Source organism: Carex rostrata, chromosome 31, assembly GCF_964058835.1.
Source record: "Carex rostrata chromosome 31, lpCarRost1.2, whole genome shotgun sequence".
NCBI lineage: Eukaryota > Viridiplantae > Streptophyta > Magnoliopsida > Poales > Cyperaceae > Carex > Carex rostrata.
The window spans coordinates 4841612-4868329 of record NC_135948.1 but is presented as its reverse complement, the minus strand read 5'-3'; the positions used below and the strand labels follow the sequence as shown (position 1 = coordinate 4868329).

The 26718-nt window shown below is 31.4% G+C and overlaps 1 protein-coding gene across 1 annotated transcript; it reads left to right on the top strand.

The window, feature by feature from the left end:
- The first annotated feature begins 23544 nt into the window (after nucleotides 1–23544).
- On the top strand, nucleotides 23545–25003 carry LOC144547549 (cytidine deaminase 1-like). The gene has a single exon (XM_078296228.1). The coding sequence runs from the start codon at nucleotides 23671–23673 to the stop codon at nucleotides 24610–24612; it is 942 nt and encodes a 313-aa protein (XP_078152354.1). The 5' UTR covers nucleotides 23545–23670; the 3' UTR covers nucleotides 24613–25003.
- Nucleotides 25004–26718: the final 1715 nt, after the last annotated feature.

Here is a 26718-nt window from a genome sequence, read left to right as displayed (position 1 = left end):
TTTGACTAACTACTACTTCTATCGTCTCAATTGCTACTACAAAACGAGCTTTCTCAGCTATGAAGTTCTTTCAAATTGAGCTTCAAAACAAGATGAGTGTCGAGTTTTTCAAAGATGAAATTATTACAAAATTTGATTTTTTAGGATATCATAAATCTAAATTTAAAAAAAAAAAAAATATGTATATGAGTATGTTGGGAGCAATTTGAATCCTACATCCATCGGACTCAAATTTAGAGTCCGATGGGTTCCTAGTCCATCCGATCCGCAAGATTAAACTGATTTCAAAATTATTCAGATTTGAGTCGGGTCAGAACGGTTCATGGCATCTTTCATGAAAATGAAAAAGGTCGGTTGCGTTTCCAGGCCTAGGGACCGATAACTGTTCAATACTTCTTCCTCTTTGAAACTTTGATTAGGTAAATTTAGAGGTAAAACAGGGAAGATATAATGAATGAGGGACTAGTATATTTGTTGTATTCATATAACGTGTAGCATTTTGAATCGATCGTTCGGATATTGAAAAATATGATTTGAAATATTGTTATTTCGACAGAAATAGAGATGTGAGTAGCTACACCTCTGTTTTGTAGATGTGCAGAACTTTTACTTAGTATTGTATTTTCGAGTTACCTTCTTTCTGTTAGAACTTAAGAAGTATTAGTTGGTATATATAGCCGTATAGGAAGAACTGGCGCGATAGAAATAAGTTTTGTCATCACCAAAAATTGAACTCAAATTTAGAGTCCAATAAATCCAATAATTGGACTTGATTTTTACAATGTTAAAATGAGTTTTGTCATCACCAAATGCATGCTAAGGCTCTGTTCGCGTGAGTTGCTATTCGCGTGAGTTGCTATTCGCGTGGAAAGACCCAATGAACACCCCTACACACAGCGCACAACAAATAGAGAAAATGAAAAAACTGAACAGGGTCGTATCCCAAATCCGTTCATTGGGTCTGGTTTCAACTGAATTTTTTTTTTCCATGCATACAGTAACAATAGTTCATTTTGGTCCGTATCCTAAATCCGTTCCCAATTCCATGTGTCCGCCGAACAGGGCCTAAAAGAGGCTCAGAAATTCCATTGATGAACACTGTTTAATTCCTTGTTCTTTAATTTGAAAATGGATTTATTAAATAATCTTTTAGAAAATTTACAGTAATTATCACTACTTTTTATTAGTATAGTTGGAGACGCACACAATTGTGAAATGAAAAATATAAAAAGTTTCGTAATTTTAGCAAACATTAGGCTAGAAAATGGAAGAGTATTCGACTTGTCATAACTCAAAAGTGCTACACTCAAACTTTGGTACTCAAATAAAGTACTTTATATTTGTAGAGAAGGGCCGTATTGACTTTTTGGAAAATACATTTGGTTCGTGCTTCTTGAAACCAAATTAACGCTGCGAATTAATTCGCCATTTGTCCTAATTTCAATTATATTTTTATTTTTGTATTATTATTTTACTTATTTTGTGGTTTTAAGGATCTATGCAGCGGTAAAGATATTGACAATGCTAGCGTGGCTTCACACAGCGCACAACAAATAGAGAAAATGAAAAAAATATGACTGATGTGCTGCACAAAGTCAAAACAATTGTGTTAATATCTTTACCCCTCAATTAACTTAGGATGAGAAATCAGGGCATGAATGAGCATGCCAAATTTGGGTAAATGTAGATCCGAGTAGTTCTATTGAGAATAGTTGTACCTTTGCTAATAAAAAATGGTCAAACAACAGCTCTTTTTCGTCAATTGTTAAGCTCCTTGTAACTCTGGTAAATATAGACCTAAAGATGAGTTTCTGGTTTAACCTGAAACATGCACATATTGAAATAAAATGAAGTTATTTGGGGAAAAAATTATCAAATTGGAGCAAATGGACATGTAAAAATTCACTTATTTTTTCTTTTTCCATTTGAACTGAGGGTTCCCAAATAGTATCAGAGTATCAGACAGTTGTCAAAATTGAGATGTTATTAATGGATGATGTGATTTATGATTATATTACACTATTTGTAATTATCTACTCAACCAATCATTGGGTAGTACTGAATAATTATTGGGACCTTCAAGACTGCATTATTGCTGTTTCTCTGTTTATTTTATTTTTAAATTTTATTTGAAGATCTCTAATGATTGTATGCTAATAAATGTGCTTCTGTGTGTGAGTCTGTGAGAGCAAGTGTACATATTCTCTCTTAAATGTGTGATTCAAATTAGGAACTTTAAACAATTATTAATATGTAAACAACGAACTCAGATCAACATTAATTGACAAATTTTATATGTTAAAACAAATGTTTATTTCAGAATAACAAATTTGTCATTCTCTGAATGAGCATAGGATCAAGTTCGGTTCGATATCCGGTATAAATGGTTTGATAAATATGGTTCATGTTTCGTAGAGAAAAACTTTAAGATTTGGGTAGATCAAGTGTGCACGGATTTTGACACAAATCAAACAGCTTTGATTGGAGATCAGATCGTATTTGGACCGATCCCGATTATATAGTCAATTACTCCGAAATTCTGGTAGATCTTTGTATGGCTATCTTAGGTTATTACTAGTGTAGTAAAATTAATGTAGTTAGTTTTATTTTTTAGTATGTTGATATTTGATGATCATGATGATGAAATTTGGTGAAAAAGATTGTAATATTGAAGTAGATATCAGTACAAAAAAGATTAAAGTTCAAGTTGTTTTTAAAAATTGAAGTAATTAGGAGCATTTAGTTAAATGTTATTTCAAAAATGAAGGCTCAACCCATTTTTTTTTTTTAAAAAAAAGTAATGTTGATGCATTTTTTGGTGTCCGGTTTTACTCTATTTACTGTCCGGTATCGACCTGTTTTTGACACTATCAAAAGCACCAATTGCAATCCACACTAAAAAAAAATACATTAAAAAAAGGTGATTAATTGGTGTAGGAGATGAATCTTCCCCTTTCTGTCTCAAAATTCCATTAATATGAAAATTTGATAGTACTTCCTACACATACTCCACTTATTATATCAAACTTTCATAAAAGAACTCAATTGAAAAGAGAGGAGCTTTTGTCACTGAGCAATTGTAACATCACTTTTATGCTTTTGAAAGGCAACTCTATACTTAGCAGCAGCTGCTAAGATTTCAAAAAAAAATAAAAAAGGCAACTCTATATTGGTTGTTTGGCTCTTGTGGTCCTTTATAAGCTATGGTTTTCTTTCTTTTTGGTACCACTATTTATTTCAAGTGGAAACTAATTAGGTAGTGCTAATACCGAAGAGGTCGATTTCAGTTAGTTCAGGATCATAGAATGAAAATTTTACACTAATTTCATGAACCTTTTCAAGGCAAGACCGTAGCAGAGATAATATTTTGGGGGGGATTTCATTTATCTCCATAAAAACCTTGAAATTAAGTATTTCCTCTCTAAAATTCACAATATTATATCTACTCTAAATATTAAAAAATCACAAATTTACCTAAGTTATTTACTTATTATTATAATTTATTTTAAATATATAAAGTATCTATTTTGCTCTCTATCAAAAAAATAAAAAGTATGTAGCATGTGTAAGAGACCTAATTGGTCAGTTAATGAGATCAAACAATTTATTTATCTACTTCAGACACAAACATCGTGAAATTTTTGTATACACTTGTGTGTGTGTCACAAAAAAATTAATGAACTATTAGTCCTCACAAACAGGCTAATTAAAAGATTAAATATATCTTAACAGGCGACATATGTTTAATTTTTTTAATATAGGGTAAAATGAGAAGTTTACAAATTTAAAATGAGTTTAATAAAAAAGACTATAAATTGGATTAATTTGTGAGTTCCTCAAATTAAACGGATAAATATGATATTATGAATTTTAAAAGGAGAAATGACGTAATTTCGAGATTTCTAAGAGATACATGAAATTCCCCTAATATATTTATACTGATATAACAATTAATTTGAAGAGCCCTGTTCCAGTTCGGTATAATTTGCTTTGTTTCAAAAAACAGAAACCAATCAAGAGTACGGTACCAGCAGCATATATAATTAATGGTGACAATTATTACGACAAACAAATTATTACATACAACAAACGAAATTCAAAGTTTTATAACAAAATATTATCAAGAAAATACAGAGTGAACAGAGAATAACTTATGTCTGTATATTATTGTCAAAAAAAAACTTATGTCTGTATATAAAAAGTTTTCATTGTGCTACTAAAAATATATATATTCGACCAACAAATGTGTGTGTATATTCTTTAGAAAAACAAGTTCTAGTAGGCAATCCCGTGAGCATGTTTGTTCAAAATTACAAGATTAATCAAAATTTCATTAGACTGGAAAAATTAACACGTGGCATGTCAAAAAAACATAGAATAAAAATTATAACGTAGCACCGCTATACTAGTCTTTGATGACTCTGAATTTCCTGCCCCTCAATTACTGTGTGTGGGGCCAGTCACTGTTAATTTTTGAACTGGGGGTCCACTTCGGACCCACATGTAGTAACTCTGGGGGCAAAGGATTCGGTTCCGTCTTTGATACAGTGACAAAAGTTAATTTTTATGTATAAGAAGTCAGCAGTTTCAAAATCAAAATGAGAAAACTTTATGAATATTAAAAGTTACATTTAGAAGATTATTATATAAAAATGCAATGAGCACCGTATTATATGTCACATTCGAATGTTCTATAATGTACACAGCGGAAACCGAAAAGCAATCAATTCTATTGTCTCGTTTGAGGGTTGATTTTGTCTTTACTGACTAAATTATTCACGTCTTTTTAATGTTCTAATATTAATTTTTACGAACAAAAAACATAAATTATATATAATTAAAACGTAAATCATATATACATTTTACGAGAAAGACGATTTTTTATTTAAGTTTAAGTCTATGCAAAACAATTCAAACATGTTTTTTTGAAAGATTTTATTTTAAACATGTTGAAACATATTTAAGTTGTGCAAAACTCGAGCATTAATACTAAACACTTGCTTACCTAACTACTTTAAATTATAAGTACCAACAATTTTCATATAGCTGGCCTACACTCCTAAGTTTGTTGCCTCTTTCTGTCATAATGATTACATAAAATATAATGTTATCAGTTATGAAGGAGGCAAGATGAGCTGTTTGTTCGCCATTGAAAATGCCTAATACAAACAGAGGAGAATCAACATATTGGTATCCAGCTCCTTTTCACCCTGTTATGGGTAAGCAACAACTTTTTTTTAATTAATTATTATCTCTATAATTAATTTCTTCTGTTGGTAAGAGAAAAATAAAAAACATTGTCTTCTAGCATGTATTTAATCATATCTTCTTCTTTTTTTAATGTTGTTAGAGAAATAATATGGTCCGTTTTTCAAAAAAAAATTAGCAAATATATGCATTTAACTGTAGTTAAGATTTTTTTTTTTTAATTAATTATAGTACTCATCATCTTCTAAGTTATATTTCATTTTTAACTAGTTGTTTTTTATCTTCTACTAGTGTTTTATTTTTTTTCTAGTTGTCTTGCAACTTGTACTAATTGTATTTGATGTTCTAATTGTTATTTTTTATTTTCTAATGTTTGTATTTCATCTTTTTCTTGCAGTGTTTCATCTTCTTATAATTGTATTTCACCTTCTTGTGATTATCTTTTGTCTTCTTCTGATTGTCTTTTGTGCTCTACTAGTTGTCTTTCATCTTCTATTGATGTTTTACACATTTTTACTAGTTGTCTTTCATCTACTATTGATTGTATTTCATATTCTTCTAGTGAAATTTCATTATCTTTCAGTTGCGTTTCATCTTTAACTTGTTGTTTTTTATATTTTTATAGTTGTTTTTTATCTTTTTATAGTTGTTTTTTTATGTTGTTGTAGTTGTTTTCATGTTCGTATGGTTGCATTTCATTTTCTTCTAGTTATTTTTTATTTTTTCTAGTTATATTTCATGTTCTACTAATTGTGTTTTCATTTATTTCTGATTTGCTTTCATCTTCTAGTAGTTGTTTTTCATCTTCTACTAGTTATTTTTGATCTTGTATTAGTTGTCTTTTATGTTTTACTGGTTGTCTTTTATCTACTATTAGTTGTATTTAATCTTTTTACAGTCGTATGTCATCGTCTTCTAGGTGTGTTTCATCTTCTTTTTCTTGTCTATCATTTTCTTTTATGTCTTTCATCTTATATTGGTTGTATTTCAAAAAACTCGGATTGTTTTTCATCTTCAATTTTGCAACACATACGTGATTTTTGAATTCTTAAAATACACAATTGATTACTGTTCAATGCACACTTAATTATTACACTATTACGTGCTTGCTTATTTATTTATTTTTTTATTGACTAAATAGGATAGAATTTGTTTTGAAGGTTGGATATATTGGAGGCTACAAATAATTTGTTATTTATTTTTCTCGGAGGCATGCTAATAATAAAATAAATAATACTCTAGTCTCCTCAAATTATATATAAAAGTAATTAGTTATATTTTGTTGCTATATTGTTATATATTGTCACATAAAATATCAACATTGCAATCGTTATCATTCACATGAATTGCTTTTTTACTAAGCGAGCCAGGAATTTCACTTATTTTGTAAAATCTAAAATTTATATTCAGTTCACATTTTATACAAGTTAATTGGATTTTAATTATTATTACAAAATTGATATTTACAAGTTCAGAGTTCACGTTTGTTTATTAAATTTTGTTCTCAGATGTATATACTTAAATAAAGTAATATTTATTTATTAGTTTTGTGATACTTGGACAGATAAATGCTGATTTTTATATTATCTTTTCTTTTTATTTAATTTGGAGTCTTTTTTACCCTATTTGTCATTTGTTTGGTAGTATTTATATTGCAACATGATTAAAAATTGTATTTGTTATATCTTATATGTCGTTCAACAACGCTGTTCTCTTCTAATTAGTGGCCAAAATATTATATTACAAGTTGACGCCTTGGAAGAGAGGGATTTTTCCAGTTAGATATTTAAATGGATGGAATAGTCAAACAGTCTGTCTCATTAAATTTTGGTTGCATTCAAAATTACATATTTCTCCTTCTAAATTTATCATTCTATTTTTCAAAACTCACAAATTTACTCATTTTATTTTATGTTTTATTAAAACTCATTTTGAAATTATAAAGTACCAATTTTATCATTATTAAAAAAATATGTAGTGTGTTTTAGAAAAATACCAGTTTAATAATTAGTTGGTTTCCGAAAACAAATGGTTCATTTATCTACTTCTAATACTTACACAAGCATGTACGTACCTTAATGTCACTGTGTATATGTTAAAAGTAGAAATAAAACTCATTTATTCTCAAAAACTAGAAAACTATCATTTTTTCGAAAATATTCTGCATACTTTTAATTTTTTAATATAGGGTAAAATATTTCTAAATTATAAATGAATTTTAATAGAAAAGGGGGGGGGGGGGGGGGGGGGGTTGGGAGTTGTCTCTTATAGATTTTGAGTTATAGTGGAGATTTATCGGTCTCGATTGACTTTGCTTCTCCTTAGAAATTTTTGTGTTCCTCTATAGATGTTTGATTTGGAATTCAGGTTAAATTTAGAGTTAAAATTAAAATAAAGTTCTTGAATTATAATTGGTAATTTGAATTATAAGCTGAGCATTATAAATTACAAGTCAGAGTATTGGAAAGTATAAGTTAAAATATTATTTTTTATCGAGTACTCAATTAGTTAATTGTTAAAACCCAATTAATTATTTCAACCGATTCGATATTTTTTTGCCCCTCTGACAAAAATTCTGGATCTACCCCATTGTATGTATCTAAATATCGGTGGGTATGCAACAAAAGTAGAGAAATTATACATTTATCCTCGAGAACTGGCCAATTTAGAAGACATTTTTCTAAAACATTCTATATATTTTTTTTATTTTTCTAATAAAGAATAAAATAAGTACTTTATAAATTAAAAAAGAATTTTAATAGAAAAGTCAATCAATTTGGTAAATTTGTGAACTTTTAAAATTAGGAAGTTAAATATGATATTCTGAATTTTAGATATGAAATAGCTAATTTCAATGTTCTTTTTTAAAATATACATAAAATTCCTCCTTAAATTTAAGTAAGTTTTTTTTATAAATCAAAGTATAAATAATTTTTCATTATGAAATTTAAAGGACTCGTGATAAATTAATGCATCCTCAAAATAATAACAAAACAAAACAAAAAAAAAAAATCGGTTCACAATCACCTTTACAACAACATCATGACAAAGGAGCGTAAACGCACTTGGTTGGTGTGTCCTGCCTGTATTTCGATTAAAAAAAAAAAAAAAAACCATTAACTTGTGGCAGTTTCGATCCAAACACAAAATTTGTTGTCTTTTTAGATACATGACAAAATTCTCAAAAGCACACGAACTCTCTCTAATGCTAGAACCATTGACAGACTCTTGTAATTATGCATAATGTCTTATATATGGCTGCAAACGAATCCAACTAAATCGAACTTACCTCAATTTGAGTTTGATTTGAATTAATTTCGAACTAAGTTTAATTTAAATTAATTTTGAATCGATTTTTTTATGAACTCAATTTCGAATCTTTTACAAACTTCTTTACAACAAAAAAGAGTCATCGTAGTCGCCAAAAGCAAGAAGTGAAAATCGTTTAGGGTTTTAGAACTGAGAGCGAAGGTTACGACTTACGGTGGACTGGTGCTTCATGACCAACCTGCTCATTGAGAGAGGGTTCCCGCCTAAGTGGCTTTCGGCTATTATGACTATTCTGCGGTCTTCAACCTCAACAGTCAGAGTTAATGGGGTGCAGACAAGGCCAATAAAACACATGAGAGGCCTGCGTCAAGGCGACCCGCTGTCGCCTATGCTTTTCATACTCGTGGCTGATTCGTTAAACAGGTTCTTATAGAATGCTCAACCAGCAATGGGACCGCACGTCTTCCTCAAGACACAGGCCATTCAATTTGCAGATGACACGGTGATTATCTCAGAGGCGCATCCAACCTCATTAAGCATCATCAGCCGGATCCTGTCGGTTTATGCTGAGTTATCAGGCCTCAAGATTAATAGATCCAAGAGTGCATTTGTCCCAATAGCACTTTCCCCAAACATGATCCAGGTCGTGTCTGGAATCCTGGCATCCCAGCCGGCTCAACTACCGTTGAAATACTTGGATCTGCCGCTCACAATTAGGAAGCCAAGAAAGGTGCATTTCGAACCTATGCTTCAAGTGGTTAGAAGTCGGATCGAGGGTTGGAAAGCCAATCTTTTGTCATACGGGGGCCGCATTACGCTAGTAAAGGCTGTACTGTCAGCAATACCACTCCATTTCATGCAGGCTTTGAGGATGCCTAAGGGAGTGGTAAAGCACATTGACAAGATGAGGAGAAGCTTCTTATGGAGGGGAACCCAGGAATGTAAGGGTATCAACTGCCTGGCTAATTGGGAGACGACGTGTGCACTAAAGTCCAATGGGGGCATGGGCATTATGGATCTAGATCGCCAGAATGAAGCCCTGTTACTGAAGTGGATTTGGTGGTTACAACTTCACTCGGAAGGCCAATGGTCTCAGACGCTCAGACTCCTTTATGGAATAATGGACGAGAACACCCTCGCCCAGCGGGCATCAGAATCTTTCTTCCTAAAGGACCTGGCACAACTGGTACCATTCTACACTAGTTCACTCAGGGTGCAAGCAGGTCAGCCGGTAAGAGTATGGCGCTGGAGCAACACGGGCATGTTCACGGTGGCATCGGCATACTTGACCCTCCACAACACAGGTATTCAGTCAGCGCATCACCGGGAGTTATGGAAGCTGAAGGTACCAATGAAGGTCAGGGTTTTCATATGGTTAATGTTGCTCGATAGGATACTCACGCAGGAGAACTTAATTATACGCGGTTGTCAGGTAAACACGGGGTGCAAACTATGCAGTAGTACCAGCGTGGAGACATCGGGCCACATCATGTGGTCCTGCCCGCTTGCTAAAAGGTTCTGGCAAGGGTTATGTGCCCAAATTAATGTTCCAACGCGCACGGAGCAGAACATAGAGGATGCATGGCTCCGCGGCCGTAATTCATTGCAGGGAAGGACTAGGCAGCGATGGGACATGGCCTGGGCAGGTGGATGTTGGACACTTTGGAAAGAAAGGAACAGGAGGAGCTTCTCTGGGACAAGCAAGATAGTGAGAATATTAATAGATGAATCCACAACCGATTTGCACAACTGGGAACTCTTTATATAGTTATAGGAGTGCGGGAGGGTTGTTAGATCAGGCAGGAGAGTATTGTGTACTTCTTGCAGCTTTATTTACCAAGTAGCTTAAATTCAAGTAGCTAGAGTGTATTGTAAATACTTTTCTTTTAATATATATCGTTGCCGACAAATTGTCGACAACCTTCAAAAAAAAAAAAAAGTCATTAGCGAACATAAGTCATCAGAGAAAATCAAGTTCACATTACTTTGAGATTCGAACTAGAATAGTTTGCGAACCTATTTCGAATGAACCAGATCCAGTTTGAATTTGGTTTGAATTAATTTCGAACTATTTCAAATCGAACTTTTTACGAACTTTATCGAATTACAAACTACGAATTTTTTGTGCAGCCCTAGTCATATCTATTACAAGTCACGCTAAGCCAATCAATTTTCTCAGAACTGAATTGCAAATAAATCCATCTATGTTTCTATTCTGGCCAAAAGCAACTGTTGATGTCAAAACAATCAATTTTATATTTAAGAAAATAAAATTAGAATACTATAACCAATTAATTTTAAAATCAGCTTTTATTTTAGTGACAAAGACAAAGTACAACACTTTTCGTGTGGGATGTCGTGAGTTACACATTTGAATAAAAGGTCCCTTATAAAAATTAAATGAAAGTTGGGAAACCAGTCCTTTATTTTTTTTTATCTCAAAAAACTAATTAGTTTATTAAAAAAATTAATTTGATATTGTTGTTATTAAAGACAATGTATTTTGCTAAAAATATTGCATGTTCAAAATTTGAAAAAAGTTAATTATAAATGTTTAATGATAATTTTGTCCATATCTTTATCATATAAAAAAATTAGGTGATTATATACGAAATTTTTACCATAAAAAAATCAAGGTTCCATTCTCAAATTTTCTCAACAAAAATAACTAGTTTAAAGAAAACATGCTATGTTAAAAGTTAAAACCAATAAATATTACAGAAATATTAAGATTAAAAAAAAGTGCACCAATAACATAATTTTTTTATTTTAGAAATTATATAAAAATAATATAGACTATAGAGTATAAGATGGTATATATGAACAAAAAAAATAATGGTTCCTTGGGTGAAATCAAAATATGAATGGAATCATTCTAATACGTATAGTATTTTTATTTAATTTCTATAAATAAAAACTCATGCACCAATTATTGGTTATTAGTCAAGTCTATTTTTCTTTTCTTTTTGCCGAAACCAACTAGTCAAGTTGTCATTGAACTGGCGAACAAAATCAACAATTGGAGTTAGAGAAAGATAGCTCCGAAATTTTTATAAATACCCAAAAAAATAATAAAATTACGAAATCTACCCTCTGTTGAAATGTATTTCGATTTGTACCCCTTCCGCTTACTGAGTAAGCAAACATGGGTCTTCTTTCCAGTTATCCAGTAACCAAATAGTATGCATCAAATATTATGCATGCATCCGGTTACTCAGTGACCGGAAATTTGATTCAAATCCGGTTATTTGGTAACCGGAAGGGGTACAAATCAAAATACATTCAAACAATGGGTAGATTTCGTAATTTTATTATTTTTTTGGTATTTATAAAAATTTTGGAAGATAGCTCTTGAGTTGGTGGGGAGCTGTACAACTGTTAAAGTAATATACGGTTGGCAAATTGGCTTAGGATGCTATGCTAAGGATGCTTCATAGAAATTCTTCCCTGGAATCTTTAGTGCCTTTGGCCAATTGGATACAAAGAAAAAAAAAATTCAACTTAACAAAAATTTAGAGGATAAGGACAATTGTATCTTATAGAATTATTTCTTAGAATATTATAGCAATCGTATTATTGTTATATTTTGTTTACAAAAAAAAAAAAGAGATATGTGCTAATGTTTTTATTCCTTTGATTTTTTTACTAAAAGAATCGTAATAACATTTGCACGTCATTTATAAATCAAAACACTTTTTTTTTTCTTAAACGGATTTTGGAGTTAAAACAAAAATAAACGGAATTGCGTGGGTGCCCATTACATTGAAATAAAATAAAATAAAATAAAATAAAGGTATTGTGAATGAAGTTTCATAAGAAACGAAAAAGGAAGAGGAAGAAATTGCAAAAAAGTTGCTCGTAAATGGAGCGTTACTACCTCTGAAATTAACTAAATTGATTAGGTGCTGCCTTACAATTTTCAAAATATAAATCAACATGGAAATTGCAGTGAAAAATACTCAAACCGACAAAAAAATAATTACAGAAATTGTGGCACATAATTGTATTTAACAAGATTAATGATTTTTCATGATTGACATAATTAAATGCCAATTAATGATATGTTATAAACTAAGATTTATTTTGGGTGACTTCCCATTTTATGAATTTTAACCTTCTTTGTGTGTTGTTTATTCATAGAAATTATTATAAAATAAGAGAGGAAAAGAGAAAAATTAACTTAGTTTTTTGGACCATAGAAAGACCGGAGAAACTTTTTTTAGTTCTAAATTTGGATCGAAAAAAATTCTATCGGTCCAAACTTTTTTTTGTTCTTTTTTTTTCCAATTGGGAATCTTCAGTGTTCTAATAAAAATGCTAAAGAATCTTCTGTAATTACTATTATATTGTTGATTTTTGTTTGAGTTAAGAGTTAAAAATCAAATCATATAAGATATTTTCGGTTTTTTCAAGTGGAAGAAAAATAAAATTATTTGAACCGGTAGAATATTTTATAATCCAAAAATTTGAACAGGGAAAGTTTTTTCAATCTTTCTATGATCCAAAAAACGAGGTATTATCTTTTTTTCTCTCTCTTATTTTATAATAACTTATATGAATAAAATATTCTAATTTCTATAAACTAATCAACATTTTTGTCTTCTACGGAACAACGAGGTTGGATGAACCAATCTCCAACAAACAACGAACTCTCAACGGGAAAAATTTTTATTTATATAAATTATTAAATTCATTCATACAGGATCAGAGTATCTTGTTTCTAACAAATATAAAAAGATCTGACTCAATTAGTTCGATTCAAATATATACATAAGATTCAATGGTTCAGATCCATCGATATATATATAGAGTTAGGCTGGGGTGCTATGGATAGCATAGTGGCTTCTATGCTACGGCTCAATATTCGAGTTTTCAAAATCCAAACGGTCGATCCGAACCGTTCATCTTATTCTCCATATTAATATCTGCTTGGAGACCAAATTTTACATTTTTCTGAATTTTTTTACTATTTATTAAGTATTTTACAAAATTGTTGATCCAACGGTGGCTGCACAAAACAGTAAAACCGTTGGATTAGCGATTTTCAAAGTGACTTAATAAATAGTAAAAAAATTCAGAAAATTATAAAATTTGGTCTCCAAGCAGATATTAATATGGAGAATAAGATGAACGGTTCGGATCGACCGTTTGGATTTTGAAAACTCGAATATTGAGCCGTAGCATAGAGGCCACTATGCTATCCATAGCACCCCAGCCTAACTCTATATATATATATATATATTGAATTGTTAAAAATGAGAAATGCATGTGCTACATTTTATCAGATCTTAAGTCAAAAGAATAATCAGTACCTGTTATATTTAATCAATTCAGAATTGAATTTTCATCATTTAGGCCGATTCATTTCTAACTGATTTTCTATAGCATCTATATTCTAGATTTTCCTATCAATGTCATTTTTTTTAAAATAAAATATATTAATGAATCTGAATCATTAAGTCCAATTTATATATTTGAATCGGACTCATTAAGTTAGATTTTTCTATATTTATTGAAAACGACGCACTCTTTGTGTTTTCGTATCTATAGATAAAAAAAAAAATTCCTCTCAAAGCGTGAAAATAATTGGAGTAGATCACTAGATGTACCTTTCAAAGATTCTTCCTCTGAATTTAGTATACAGTCAATAGAGTTCAATCAGTACAAGGTACATAGCATCAGTCAGATCTACTCCCATGCTTTTACTGATAGTAAAATGTTATGGGTCCACTTCTTCCCATTTTTTTAATATGTAGTATTTGAAAAAGTAATAAATCTGTGGCATCAATTTTTTTTTTTAAAAAAAAAATCATGTTTAATATCCAATTGATGTTATGGTCAGTGTTTCAAAGCAGAGTGAAATGCTGAGAATCATAGTGTTTCGGACCTTGTGAAACTAGGGGTGAAAATGGAGAGGATTCAGAGCAGATAATACTAATATCATATCTATATTCGTCTTTCAATGAGCGGATACAGATACGGATAGTAAACGGATATCAAAATTTAAAACCGAATTCACTTTAAACAGATACGGAACGAATAATCTACGAATACGGATTCGAATACGGATAAGAAACCAATAATTGTCGGATAATTGAGTTATATACTTTAAGATACAAAAAAAATATGATAAATAAAAAATAATATAAAAGACAAAAGAGTGTCTTGTTATTGTCTTGAAACAAAGAATAAAGCCAATTTAACAAAGGCTAAAAGCAAACTATAGTCACGGGCTTAATTATTGGATGAAAAAAAATGGAGAGTGAAGAAATGGAGATAAAAAAGAAATAAAATATAGTTATTGTAGCGCCATCACAAGCAAAAAAAAGATTAAATTGGAAACCGGATCGTATTATCATTCATCCCACAACCAAAACTAAAATGAATATGGGATAATTATATAACAAATTCTATTAGGAGCAGTAAAGTCGAAGCCGGTTGGGAGCAATTATGAATACATCCGGATATCTGCTCCGTTTACACCTTCATGAAATTATCCGTATCTGTATCCGCCATTATTTCACCATATACAAAAAAATATCCGTATTCGTATCCGCAATTATCTGTATCTGTTTAATCTGAATTCGAATAATCTTCAAATACAGAGCAAATACGGAGCTGATTTTCCATATCCGTTTACACCCCCATGTGAAACGCTATGTAAAACACCTTTTTTTTCTTGGGTTCTTACACGGCCCGTAGCCCCTGTAAAACACTGTCATTGCTAGTGTGATAATTTTTTATGAGCACATAGAGAAAATAATATAGATCACATCTAACGGTTTTATTTTGACTTTTAAGTTTTAAATTTTGAGTTATTAAAGTTTTAAAAAATGGAGGCATGGTGGAAGCACAAAAAATGGAGGCATTTGAACCCTCCTCTATTAAAATAGATATATATATATAAAAAAAAAAAGAGATGAATAAATTTAGAGGTATTTAATTCAGAATATTAATCTTCTAATATATTATGTTTTTTTTCTATCAATTGGTTTCTGGATAAGTTAATGGAGTCACCGAGCATTAATATAATGTTGCTTGTATTTAAATTAGTAACAACAAGCAATCTAGACAGCAAGCATATCTGTTAATTAGTATCATTAGTGGAACAGATATCTGCTTTATTTCACTTTTTTTTAAGTACTCCAATTGCCTAGACTTTATTTTCTACATTAAAGTCTCAAGTCTACACATTTAATCCACGCTGATTGTGTACAAAATGATCTCAAAGTTGTATACTTCTATACGTTTACGCGTCAAGTTTGGTTTCTTGAGTATAAATATATCAAGTATTTATGCGGAAGAATAGATGCGTTACCACATGCCATATATATAAAGTACCTGTGGTAGCGTAGACACTTCCCCAATTGACTTGTAAGTCATCTTATATACACAATTTGTCATTTTAAACCATAGATGACAATCACTGGTAAAGATAAAGAGACAATCACTGGTAAAGATAAAGAGGAGGGTTCAAATGCCTTCAGTTGTTGTGTCTCCATCATGTTTTTATTTTTAAAAACTTTAATAACTCAAAATTTATAACTTAAAAATCAAAATAAAACCGTTAGATGTGATCTATATTATTTTCTCTATGTGCTCATAAAAAATTATCACATTTCAATTTTGTTTTTATGTGAATCAATAAGTTGAAAAATCAACATCTAGAAATTATCCACATTAGTACGTTTTTTACAAGCTCTTGATGACAACCAAAACAAAATTGAAATGCCATAATTTTTTACACGTGCATAGATAAAATAATGTAGACCATATCCATGGTTTTATTTTAACTTCTAAGTTTTAAATTTTGAGTTATTAAAATTTTTTAAAATAGAGGCATGGTGAAGGCATAAAAAATAGAGGCATTTGAACCCTCCTCAAAGATAAATATAGATATCTAACTTTCATCCACTCTTTTATCCCTGGGCGGTGGTAAATTTTTAGAGATCAAACACACATTAAAGAAAACCATATAATTTTTTTTTTAAATATGAAGATCAATTTTACGGTACTTATAATATTTTATTCTAAATTATATAAAAAATTATGTTTAAATATGAAATTTTGAAAATAAATAAGTATCAATTGATATTCACTATCTCTTACTAGATATGCTCCTGTATTTTTTTATTTTATTTTTTAAATTGACAATGGTCATAAATCGCTAATACAATTAAGCAATTAAAGAACAAAGCGCTTAAGCCCATACATCTCTATACATTAACAACAAGAATAAATCTATATTTCGGTGTGTTCATTACTCGATTACAAAGATGATTTTAAGCATGAGAGACGAGAGAAAAAAAAAATTCAATTTATCTCCAATAGCTTGCACTAAATTTAAAATTATCTCGATTATGTATATATTTTAAATGCAAAATCAATTCTCATAATTTTAATAGATTTGATAATATCAGATTGACCTATTATACCTCAAGCCGTGAGTATTACAAATCATAGGACTAAATATAAACATTTTCCAGATAATTTTAAAAGATATCTCGCTTATCTGGAAATTTTTCAAAAGTTTTGTTATAAAAAAAAAAATGAGAGTAAATCCATTTTTTTTGTATCATCTTTTTTCTATTCAAATTCTATGTGTTGCGGCCATTTTTATTAATACCCTAAAAAAACAAAATTTTAAAAATAACTCCGCATGTCTTCTTTTTTTTTAAATGCCCCGACCGCCTGGGTCTAGGGCGGACCACACCCCAACCAGACCGCCCCTGTCTGGGGCGGTCCGCTTTTTTTTTTTTTTTAAAGATCTTAATATTTTTTATTTAAATAATTTTGTGAAGAAAAAGTTTTCTTGTTTAGATTGTATGCCAAAAAATAAGACATTTGATATATTTATGAAGTGATGTCGTAACTCTTTATAACTTTGATTTAGTTTGTCAATTGGATATCACAAGTCTAAATATAACACTAATTAAGAACTTGGCCTTGATTCTAAAAAAATTATTTTATTCAAATATTCATAAGAAAATATAGTTAGATTGCCTCAATGATATACATATAAATATATTATATTATATATACACATATACATACATTATATTATATATACACATATACATATATACATATATTATATATACATAGCCCATGCGGCGCATGCGGCATTTGACCTCTGCTGGTAAATTAGCAAGTATGGATTGATATATGGACTAAACTGCAAAAGCGATTACACCAGCATGTAGAGCATTCAAAAATACATAGAATTGACACAAATTTTAATTTATTTGGATTTTTCTACAGTTGTTATGAATTTCCAAAGTTCAACTTTCGAAAAAACTTTAAATATCCATAACTTTGGCTAGGAAAGTCGGATTTGGGCGTATGACGACTTTTCGGAAAGGGGAGCACGAGACGGATCCGAATATCATCCTGGGGGTCACCCTTGGGTATCCAAAGCATCATAATTTTAAAAAAAGTTGTTTAGTGCCTCAAAAATACCGTTTAAGTTTTCGTTTGACGGTAGACGTACAACGATCGGTGTTTTGTTTAGTCATAAGCCTAAGAGATTATTCAAGAATTATCCATATAATTATTTTAAAATGCATTTACTATTTATTGTGTTCGTTTGCCTGTCTTCGAGCAGATAGTATATGTTGACAGTTAGCAAATAATTCAATTATTCTCTAAAAGAAAAAGAAAAAAAAGAGTTGACATCATTGAGACAATCTAACTATATTTTCTTGTGTATATGTAAATAAAATATTTTTTTATAGAATCAAGGCCAAGTCCTTAATTAGTGTTATGTTTAGACTTGTGATATCCAACTGACAAATTAAATCAAAGTTATAAAGAGTTACGACATCACTTCATAAATATATCAAATGTCTTATTTTTTGGCATACACTCTAAACAAGAAAACTTTTTCTTCACAAAATTATTTAAATAAAAAATATAAAGATCTCTAAAAAAAAAAAAAAAAAAAGAAGCGGACCACCCTAGGCAGGGGCGGTCTGGTTGGGTGTGGCCCACCCCAGGCTCAGGTGGTCCGCTTGATTTTTGGGCCGCCCCAGACCCAAACGATCGGGACATTTTTTAAAATAACGACATGCGGAGTTATTTTTAATTTTTTTTTTTTTGAGAGTATTAATAAAAATGGCCGTATGTTGCTATCACTACAGCGGTCTCTCGATTGACTAAAATTCATGTAACAGTTATATATGTTGATATTTTAGAATCAAGAGAACACACTTTTGTCTTTTATTATGAGCATTTTTTAGATCTAACTGAATAAAAATTAATAGACACTTTCCTATTCCTTTTTTTGTTTCTTTCGGGAAAATATAGGCAAACCAAAGTTATAATTCGGTTTTAAAAATAGAACCGAATCGAATTAGCATTGCAACTGAATCGAACCGGACCAAAGTTTTATTTCAGTTTGATCTATTCAAACCGAAATATATTAATTTGTTTATTTAAAAACAATTGATTTATAATAAACCGAAGTATATTAAGAAACAAACCGGGGTATTAAGAAATAAGTCAAAGTATTTAAAGCAATTGATTAAGAAATAAATCGGAGTATTAAGAAATAAACCGAAGCGGTCCGGATCAAATTCATAATATATAAAAGTTCGGTCAGTTCAGTTATTTCGGTTTTGAAATTTTCCAAACCGAACCGAACCATTAAACCAAAAAAAACCAAACTGTTTGAACCAAACTAATTCGGTTCGGTTCAAAAACGAATAAACCAGACCCAATGAACACCCTTAGGTAACTATAATATTCAAGTGAATTCCATGTCAATAAAATGAGAAAATAAAAGAAATAAACAATTAAATTAGTCTCAATTTTTTTATTTAAACTTATGTTGGTCTTCAAGTTTTAAAGAAAACTATATTCACATTTGAACTTTGATAACAAAATTAAATTGGTTCTTGAACTTTAATTAGTACTGATTCGGTTCTCAACTTTGGAAAATGTTTTAAGTTTTCTCAAATATAGGTCAATTATAATAATGAAAAAAAAAATCAAAGTGCATTACTAATTAGCATAGTTCGACATTATTTTGAACAAATAGATGAAGAAAACGTTTTTACAAATATTATGAAGAAGTCATGAATTATTGGCGGAATTTATGAATAATACACAAATTATCCATGTGTTAATCCAAAAGTTTACTAATTCTTTTTAGAGTAGGGTTAAAATGACTTATTGGTTTGTGTCTCAATCATGCCGTGCATTCTTATCTTTGTTTTCAAAATTCAAACAGTGAATCCGAATTGTCATTGATCTACATATTAATATGTGCTTGGAGACCGAATTTTATATATTTTTTTAAAATTTAAATAAGTGTTTAAATAGTTATAAAATTATTATTTTTGAATGGTCCAAAATCTTCTTAAAACAGTAATTTGTACCTATGTAAAAAATTAGTAAAAAAATTCCAAAAAGAATATATAATTTGATTTCCAATGACATTTTAATATGAAGATTATTTTAAATGGTTCGGATTAAATGTTTGAATTTACAAAACAAAGATAAAAATATAAAGTATGATTACAGCAAAAATCAATGGAGCATTTTTAACCCTCTACAGTCTACTCTTCTTTTTATTTGCTTTTATTAATCAGCAGCATTCTTGGTATATCACAAGTATGATAAGAAATGAAGTCTTTCTGGATTTGACGTGTATCATTATTTAAGATCTGATTGAATTATTTTTCCATCTATATTGTAATAACGATTTCAGACAAAATATAGTGAACTACAGAGAAACTTGCCCGCAAAAAGGCACAAATCACATCCAAGATCCAAAACCTGATCCGAGGACCGAGATGCTTAGTCATGATTTTGAGTTATTTATAAATGATGCACGAGTTACTTGTACCAATTCAAGAAGTTGTTGCTAGCAACTACAAAAGTATTTTAAATATTGTAAGCTTAATTTAAGCTATTTATAGCTGTCACCGTAGCCTTTTATATTCTGTTATTTTGTTATTAATAATTACTATTAAAAAAAAATTAATAAAAGGGGGAATTCAGGTTATAACCCTTTAAAAACCTCCAAATTACATCTTCCTCCCTTTAAAATTCATAATATTATATTTACATTTAAATTTTAAAGACTCACAAATTTACTCAATTTATTATCTTTTCTTAAATTATAAAGTTCCAATGTTATCATTTATTAAAATAATATATGTATCTTATTCAAGTTAAATGTTCAATCTTCTAATGAGTCTGACTAGTATAATATTGGTGTCATTTCAGTCTATATAACATCAACTCCAAAACCTATCGAATCAACTTCAAATGGTGAATCCAAACCGATCTACTTCACTAGTTGTGTGTTTACCCTATCGAATCAACTTCAAACGGTGAATCCAAACCATTCAAACCGATCTACTTCATTAGTTATGCGTTTACATGCAAAATTTATAACTTTTTGAATTTATTTGGTATCAAGTCAAGCGGTTAAATACGTGAGTTTTTAAGTTAATTTTAATACATTCAGTTTTCAACATTTTTACCACTTCATTTGATACTAAAATAACTCGAAAATATAAAAAATTTACATGTAAACACATCACTCATAAATAGGGCTGTAAACGAGCTAGCTCGGGCCAAGCTAGGCCTTAGCTCAGCTCGTTTATTTTGGCCCGAGCCTGGACCGAGCGACCTGGACCTAGGTCACCCGAGCCAAAACTCCTGGCTCAGCTTGTGACAAGCCAGCCCGAGCTAGCTCGCGAGCTGACGAGCTGGCTCGTTGGGCTTTATTTGCTGTTATTATACAAATTCAAAAATAAAAAAATAAGAAATCCCATTCAAAAAATTTAAGAAATTGTCCAGCAGGCACATCTTCAAGCAACTAAAGCCATATCATTTCTTCCCAAACTGAAAATACATCAATTTTGCATAATTGCGCCTTTAAAAATGGGACTGGACTTGAAATTATACGGGACTAAACCCTAAATTCACTGTAGCTGGCCCGGTCCGAGCTGACCCCTGGCTTAGCTCGTTTATTTTGGCCCGAGCCTGAGCCGAGCTGGCTCGTTAACAGCTCGGTCCACTACCGAGCGAGCTAGAGGCGACCCACGAGCCGCGAGCTTTTTGACAGCCCTACTCATAAAGTAAATTGGTTTGAACGATTTAGATTAGTCTTTTGAAGTCTATCAATCAATTTTGAAGTTAATGTCATGTGACACCGATATCATACTAACCGGACTCTCTTCTAATTGGTTGGTTATGAGAGTAAATGGTTTATTTTTATTTTTTTGTATATGACGCACACATAAGTTTATGTCTAAGTTTCACTATGTATGTGTCATTAGTAGATAAATAAATAATTTAACCTATTAAAAAGGCCAATTAGAAGACTTAGTATTTCTCTTATTAATTTCCCTTCTAAAATGTGAACTTTATAAATTTAAAATAAGTTTCAATAGAAAAAGTAATAAATTGGGTAATTTTTTTATTTTAGAATGGTAATTAAATAGATCATATGAATTTTAGATGGAAAAATATGTAATTTTGAATTTTTTTGAAGGATATACATAAAATTTTCAAAGTGCAACGCTTAGGTTAAAGCTATTTGTCGTCAGGCATTGTTTAACTTAGTTATTAATATCTACGTTAACAACTACGCAGCAACTACGCAGGAATTTCCAAAACACATGCCAACAATTCTTGACAAAGCTATCTATATCAATATTGATGACAACTATTCATGTTAATAATCAAAGCGAAATCAGACTTTCAAGTTATGAGGTTAATTATATAAAATTTTTATATTGCGAATAAAGATCAATTTACAATACCTATAGTATTTTACTCTAAAGTATATATAAAATTATATATAAAAACAATTTTTTTTAAAATTAATGGGAGCCAACTATGCTAAAAGTTGTACACATCAAAACTCTGAAAACTGACAAGCTACCATTGAATAAAATCAATAATTTAAAAAATGCCTAACAGCAATAAAATTGAGATATTTATACTTTATTATTTCGTTGTTAAACTCATGTAAAGTTTTCGTCCACAAATTAAATTTTCTAGAGAAAAAGGAATCTGAAATAAAATAAAGGAAATGAGATAATCAAAATAGGTTCATGAATTAGTTTATTAATCACGTCCCTAATAAAAGATAATATTATCAGATTTAGAAAAAGAAAGACACAAGAAGTAATCATATTCCTTAAAATATATTATTAAATTAACTATCACTTACAAGAGAACCTTAAATCTGTTTGAATTCTCAAAAAAGAAAGTAAGATATTATAGAAATCATTTATTTAAGAGAAAATGTAACGTTCCTCGGGCTACAGTCCCTCAAAAATCTCCGTGTATAAAAGACTTCCCTTTTTAGCTTAGTTCTGACGCGCTTTCAACTGCTACAACTGTCATAATTTCAAGTATTCTGACGCGCTTTCAACTGCTACAACTGCCATAATTTCAAGTACAATATGTATGTTTATAGAATAATATGTATATGTTTATAGAATAATATGTATATGTTTATAGGATAATATGTGTGTGTTCACAGGATAATATGTGTATGTTCACATGATACTATGTGTATGTTTATAGGATAATATGTGTATGTTTATAGGATAATATGTGTATGATTACATGATAATATGTGTATGTTCACAGGATACTATGTGTATGTTCACAGAAGGTGGTCCCCAACAGCTGTCACGCATTTTCAACAGCTGTCACGCGTTTTCAACAGCTTTCACGCATTTTTATGTTGACAGGATTTGTTGAATTAGTCTACATGATTTAGTATTGATGTTTACATAATTAGTTGAAAATATCCGGAAATTTTTGAAAGACTGAAGTTGGAAGACTGTTAGCTGCTTCCTTTATTTAAATCAAAGCAAAAAAAATAAAAATAAAAATATGTCGACGAAAATAATACCTCATGCAAGTGCAAGGCGTCTATTATTGTTAGAGGTGTCTAGTAATCTATCAACACGTGAGCGGTGAGCCACATGAAAATTTAATCATCTAATCGTGTCATTATTATTACAGTAGTAAATTCGTAATCTTTTCTCTCGCAACCTTTAAATACCACTTATCTTCCCCTACTCAAGCGCCCTTCTCTCTCTCTCTCTCTCTCTCTCTCTCTCTCTCTCTCCACGCATTGAGGAAATACAAACAGACATCGCATCTTTTCATTCCAGGACAAAAAGCCTTTCCTAGATAAGATACAAAAAACTTAAACAAATGGGAGAGGAGAAGATACCCGAATCAACGGCCGAGATTTCGCTCCCAGGCTTCGTGATCGACGTGGCCGAATCAGAGCGCCTCGCTCGAAGCCTGGGTTATGGGATGGTTGAGGACCTACTCCCATCTCTCGTCCCCGCAGCCATGCGTCACGCTCAAATTCCGATCTCACGGTTCCCAGTCGGAGCCGCTGGATTGGGATCGAGCGGTAGGATCTACATCGGCGTGAATCTCGAGTACCCTGGCCTTCCCCTACACCACTCGGTTCATGCAGAGCAGTTCCTCCTCTGTAACGCTGCGGCTCATGGAGAGACCTGGATCCGGTCCATTGCCGTATCGCATATGCCATGTGGCCATTGTAGACAGTTTCTCCAAGAGGTGCGTGATTCTTCTGACATCCGCGTTCTTGTCACCTCCGATGGACCGGACGCGGTGTATAGACCTCTGTCCGTACTCCTCCCGCATCCCTTTGGACCCCCCGATTTGCTACATAAGGATGTGCCTCTCTTGCTCGACTCGCACAACAATGATCTGGGGGAGTTTGAGAAGGTACTGGAGGGTTCAGTTGGTTACTGCAATGGAGAGGTGGAGGATTCTCAACTGGAGAAGAAGCTAAGGGAGGAAGCCGAGCGGGCAGCGAGAGGATCGCACGCTCCGTATAGTGGATGCCCTGCGGGATTTGCTGTGGCTGATTCGGAGGGTGGGGTGTATGCCGGGTCTTATTTTGAGAGCGCGGCGTATAACCCAAGTCTGGGCCCGATCCAGGCTGCTATGATAGCAAAGGTGATCGGATCTTCTGTGACTGATATTGTGGCTGCTGCGCTGGTGGAGAGAGAGAACGGTTTGGTATCGCATGAGGGGACGGCGCGTGCGTTTCTAGCTGCCGTGGTTCCTAGTGCAAAGCTACACGTATATCGTTACAAAAGATCTGACGAGAGCTAGGAGTGGTTTGTATGGAAAGTTCTATTTTGAGCTTACTGATTTCTGAAGCTGTCCTTTGTCTTTTCTTTTTATTTGTAAAATTTAGCGAAGAATGAAGCGAGGAGCCGTAAGATATTGTAATCGGAGAAACGACGGTTGCGATGAAAGACTGCGACAAATAAACGGCTTGGATTCTGTGATTGGTTTGGACTCGCGCCGGGTCATAACTCATAAAGAATGAATGATCTCGGTAATATATATATGCATGCGCAAGGCTGTGTGGTAATTACAAATAAAATGATTTAGAATGTGAAATAAAATAAAAAATGTTACCTCGGAAATGCTTCTGACTGTTCTCTAATGCAATCCTCTGGTTTTTAAATAAGAAAAATCAGAAACGAGAATTACAGCATCCAAATTTTCTTTTCTGTAGAATTTTTTTTTTTTTGTCTAGCTTGTCACAAAAAATAACATTTAAATTTGAACAATTTATAGACAAATTTAAACAAAAATCTGACTATCATTTAGAATGAAATTTGAGAAATAGTTCGATCCATCGAAAATATTCTTGTTAAGGATGACTTATTCATTCTTAATTAATATATATATCTGCGGCATAAGTTATGTGAGAAAAATGCGCAATATAGGGTGACTAGTGAGTTGTTAAAAGGCTATTATATATTGTGAAAAAGAAACCCATTATCCGAAAAGTGTAAATTATTGTTCACTACTTCACTCATTCAATTATTGTTTCATTGTTTGTCTACTATATATGGATTATTAAAGCTGATAGCAAGCAAAGATAAGTAGATAACATATGTGCAATCGTATTGATTTGAATTCAAGTTTGTAGTTGTCAAAGATGAACAAAATTAATTAATAATAATATATTTACTCCCACTTTTGTTTTCCTATTTTGGGTCTAACAATATCTAATTAAGGTTGAAGAACAAGTATATCTGAAAAGTACAATGTAAAGTAAAAAAAAAAAAAAAACACGAGCTACTCTCCTTAAATGTTCTTCATTTTCGAACAAATCAAACAACATTAATATGAAAGAGGAGATAATGCACGACCAGGTATGAATTTGTACAATCCAATCTAAAATCAATGATTAAAATCTATCTGAAACTCTTCAATGAAATCCTTACAATTGAAGAGAAGACTGACTCCAAGGAAAATGAACAATAGCAGATGGAGACTGATTGGTCCTGCTTCAACTGCTCTTAAATTGTCCATAATTATTTTGTTACCTGATTTTTGCATAGTAATATACAGTGGCGGAATCAGACTTTTAAATAATGAAGGTCAAACACATATGGAATCAATTATATTAAAATTTTCAAACTATATAAAGATCAATTATATACAAACTTTATGCAAAGAATGAGAGTTAATTTTATCCTACCATAACATTTTACGCTAAATTATATAGAAAATTAAATATAAATACAAAAATTGAAAAATTAAACAAGAGTCAACTGATTTTATTGAATCTTCGTAAATCCGTCTCTAATAATATATTATATAAATATATCACTTACATAATACAATTTATATTCTTTCGATAATTAGATAACATATACTTCATAATCTAAGTTCTCTCAAAATGGGTGGTCCAACACCTGGACAGAGTAGAGGAAAAAAGAAACCTAAATTATGTAGAGATTAAACTGAGAATTAATCTGAGAGAGCACATATTCCGACTGGCAATGGTAATAGAAGCGAAATGGAAGCAGAGACCGGGGTGTAGGTGGTTGCAACTCGGGGATAAAAATACCAAGTACTTCCGCGCGTCGGCAAATGCAATGAAAAATAAAAATACAATACACGGCCTCAAAAGAGAGGACGGATCAGAAATTATGCCGCAAAGCCTGGATTAGAAGATACTAACCACTACAAACGATTACTGGGTGAAAGAACAATACACAATATACCATTTGATCTAACAGGAAAGGTAGGCCCAAACTTACAAAGCCAACTGGCATTCTTAGATAATGAGATCTCAACAGAAGAAGTGCAACAGGCCATAATGCAGCTGCTTAAAAACAAGGCAAGTGGCCCAGATGGATTTCTAGTTGAATTCTATCAGCAGTTCTGGGATACGATTGGTAGCGACTTCATGGC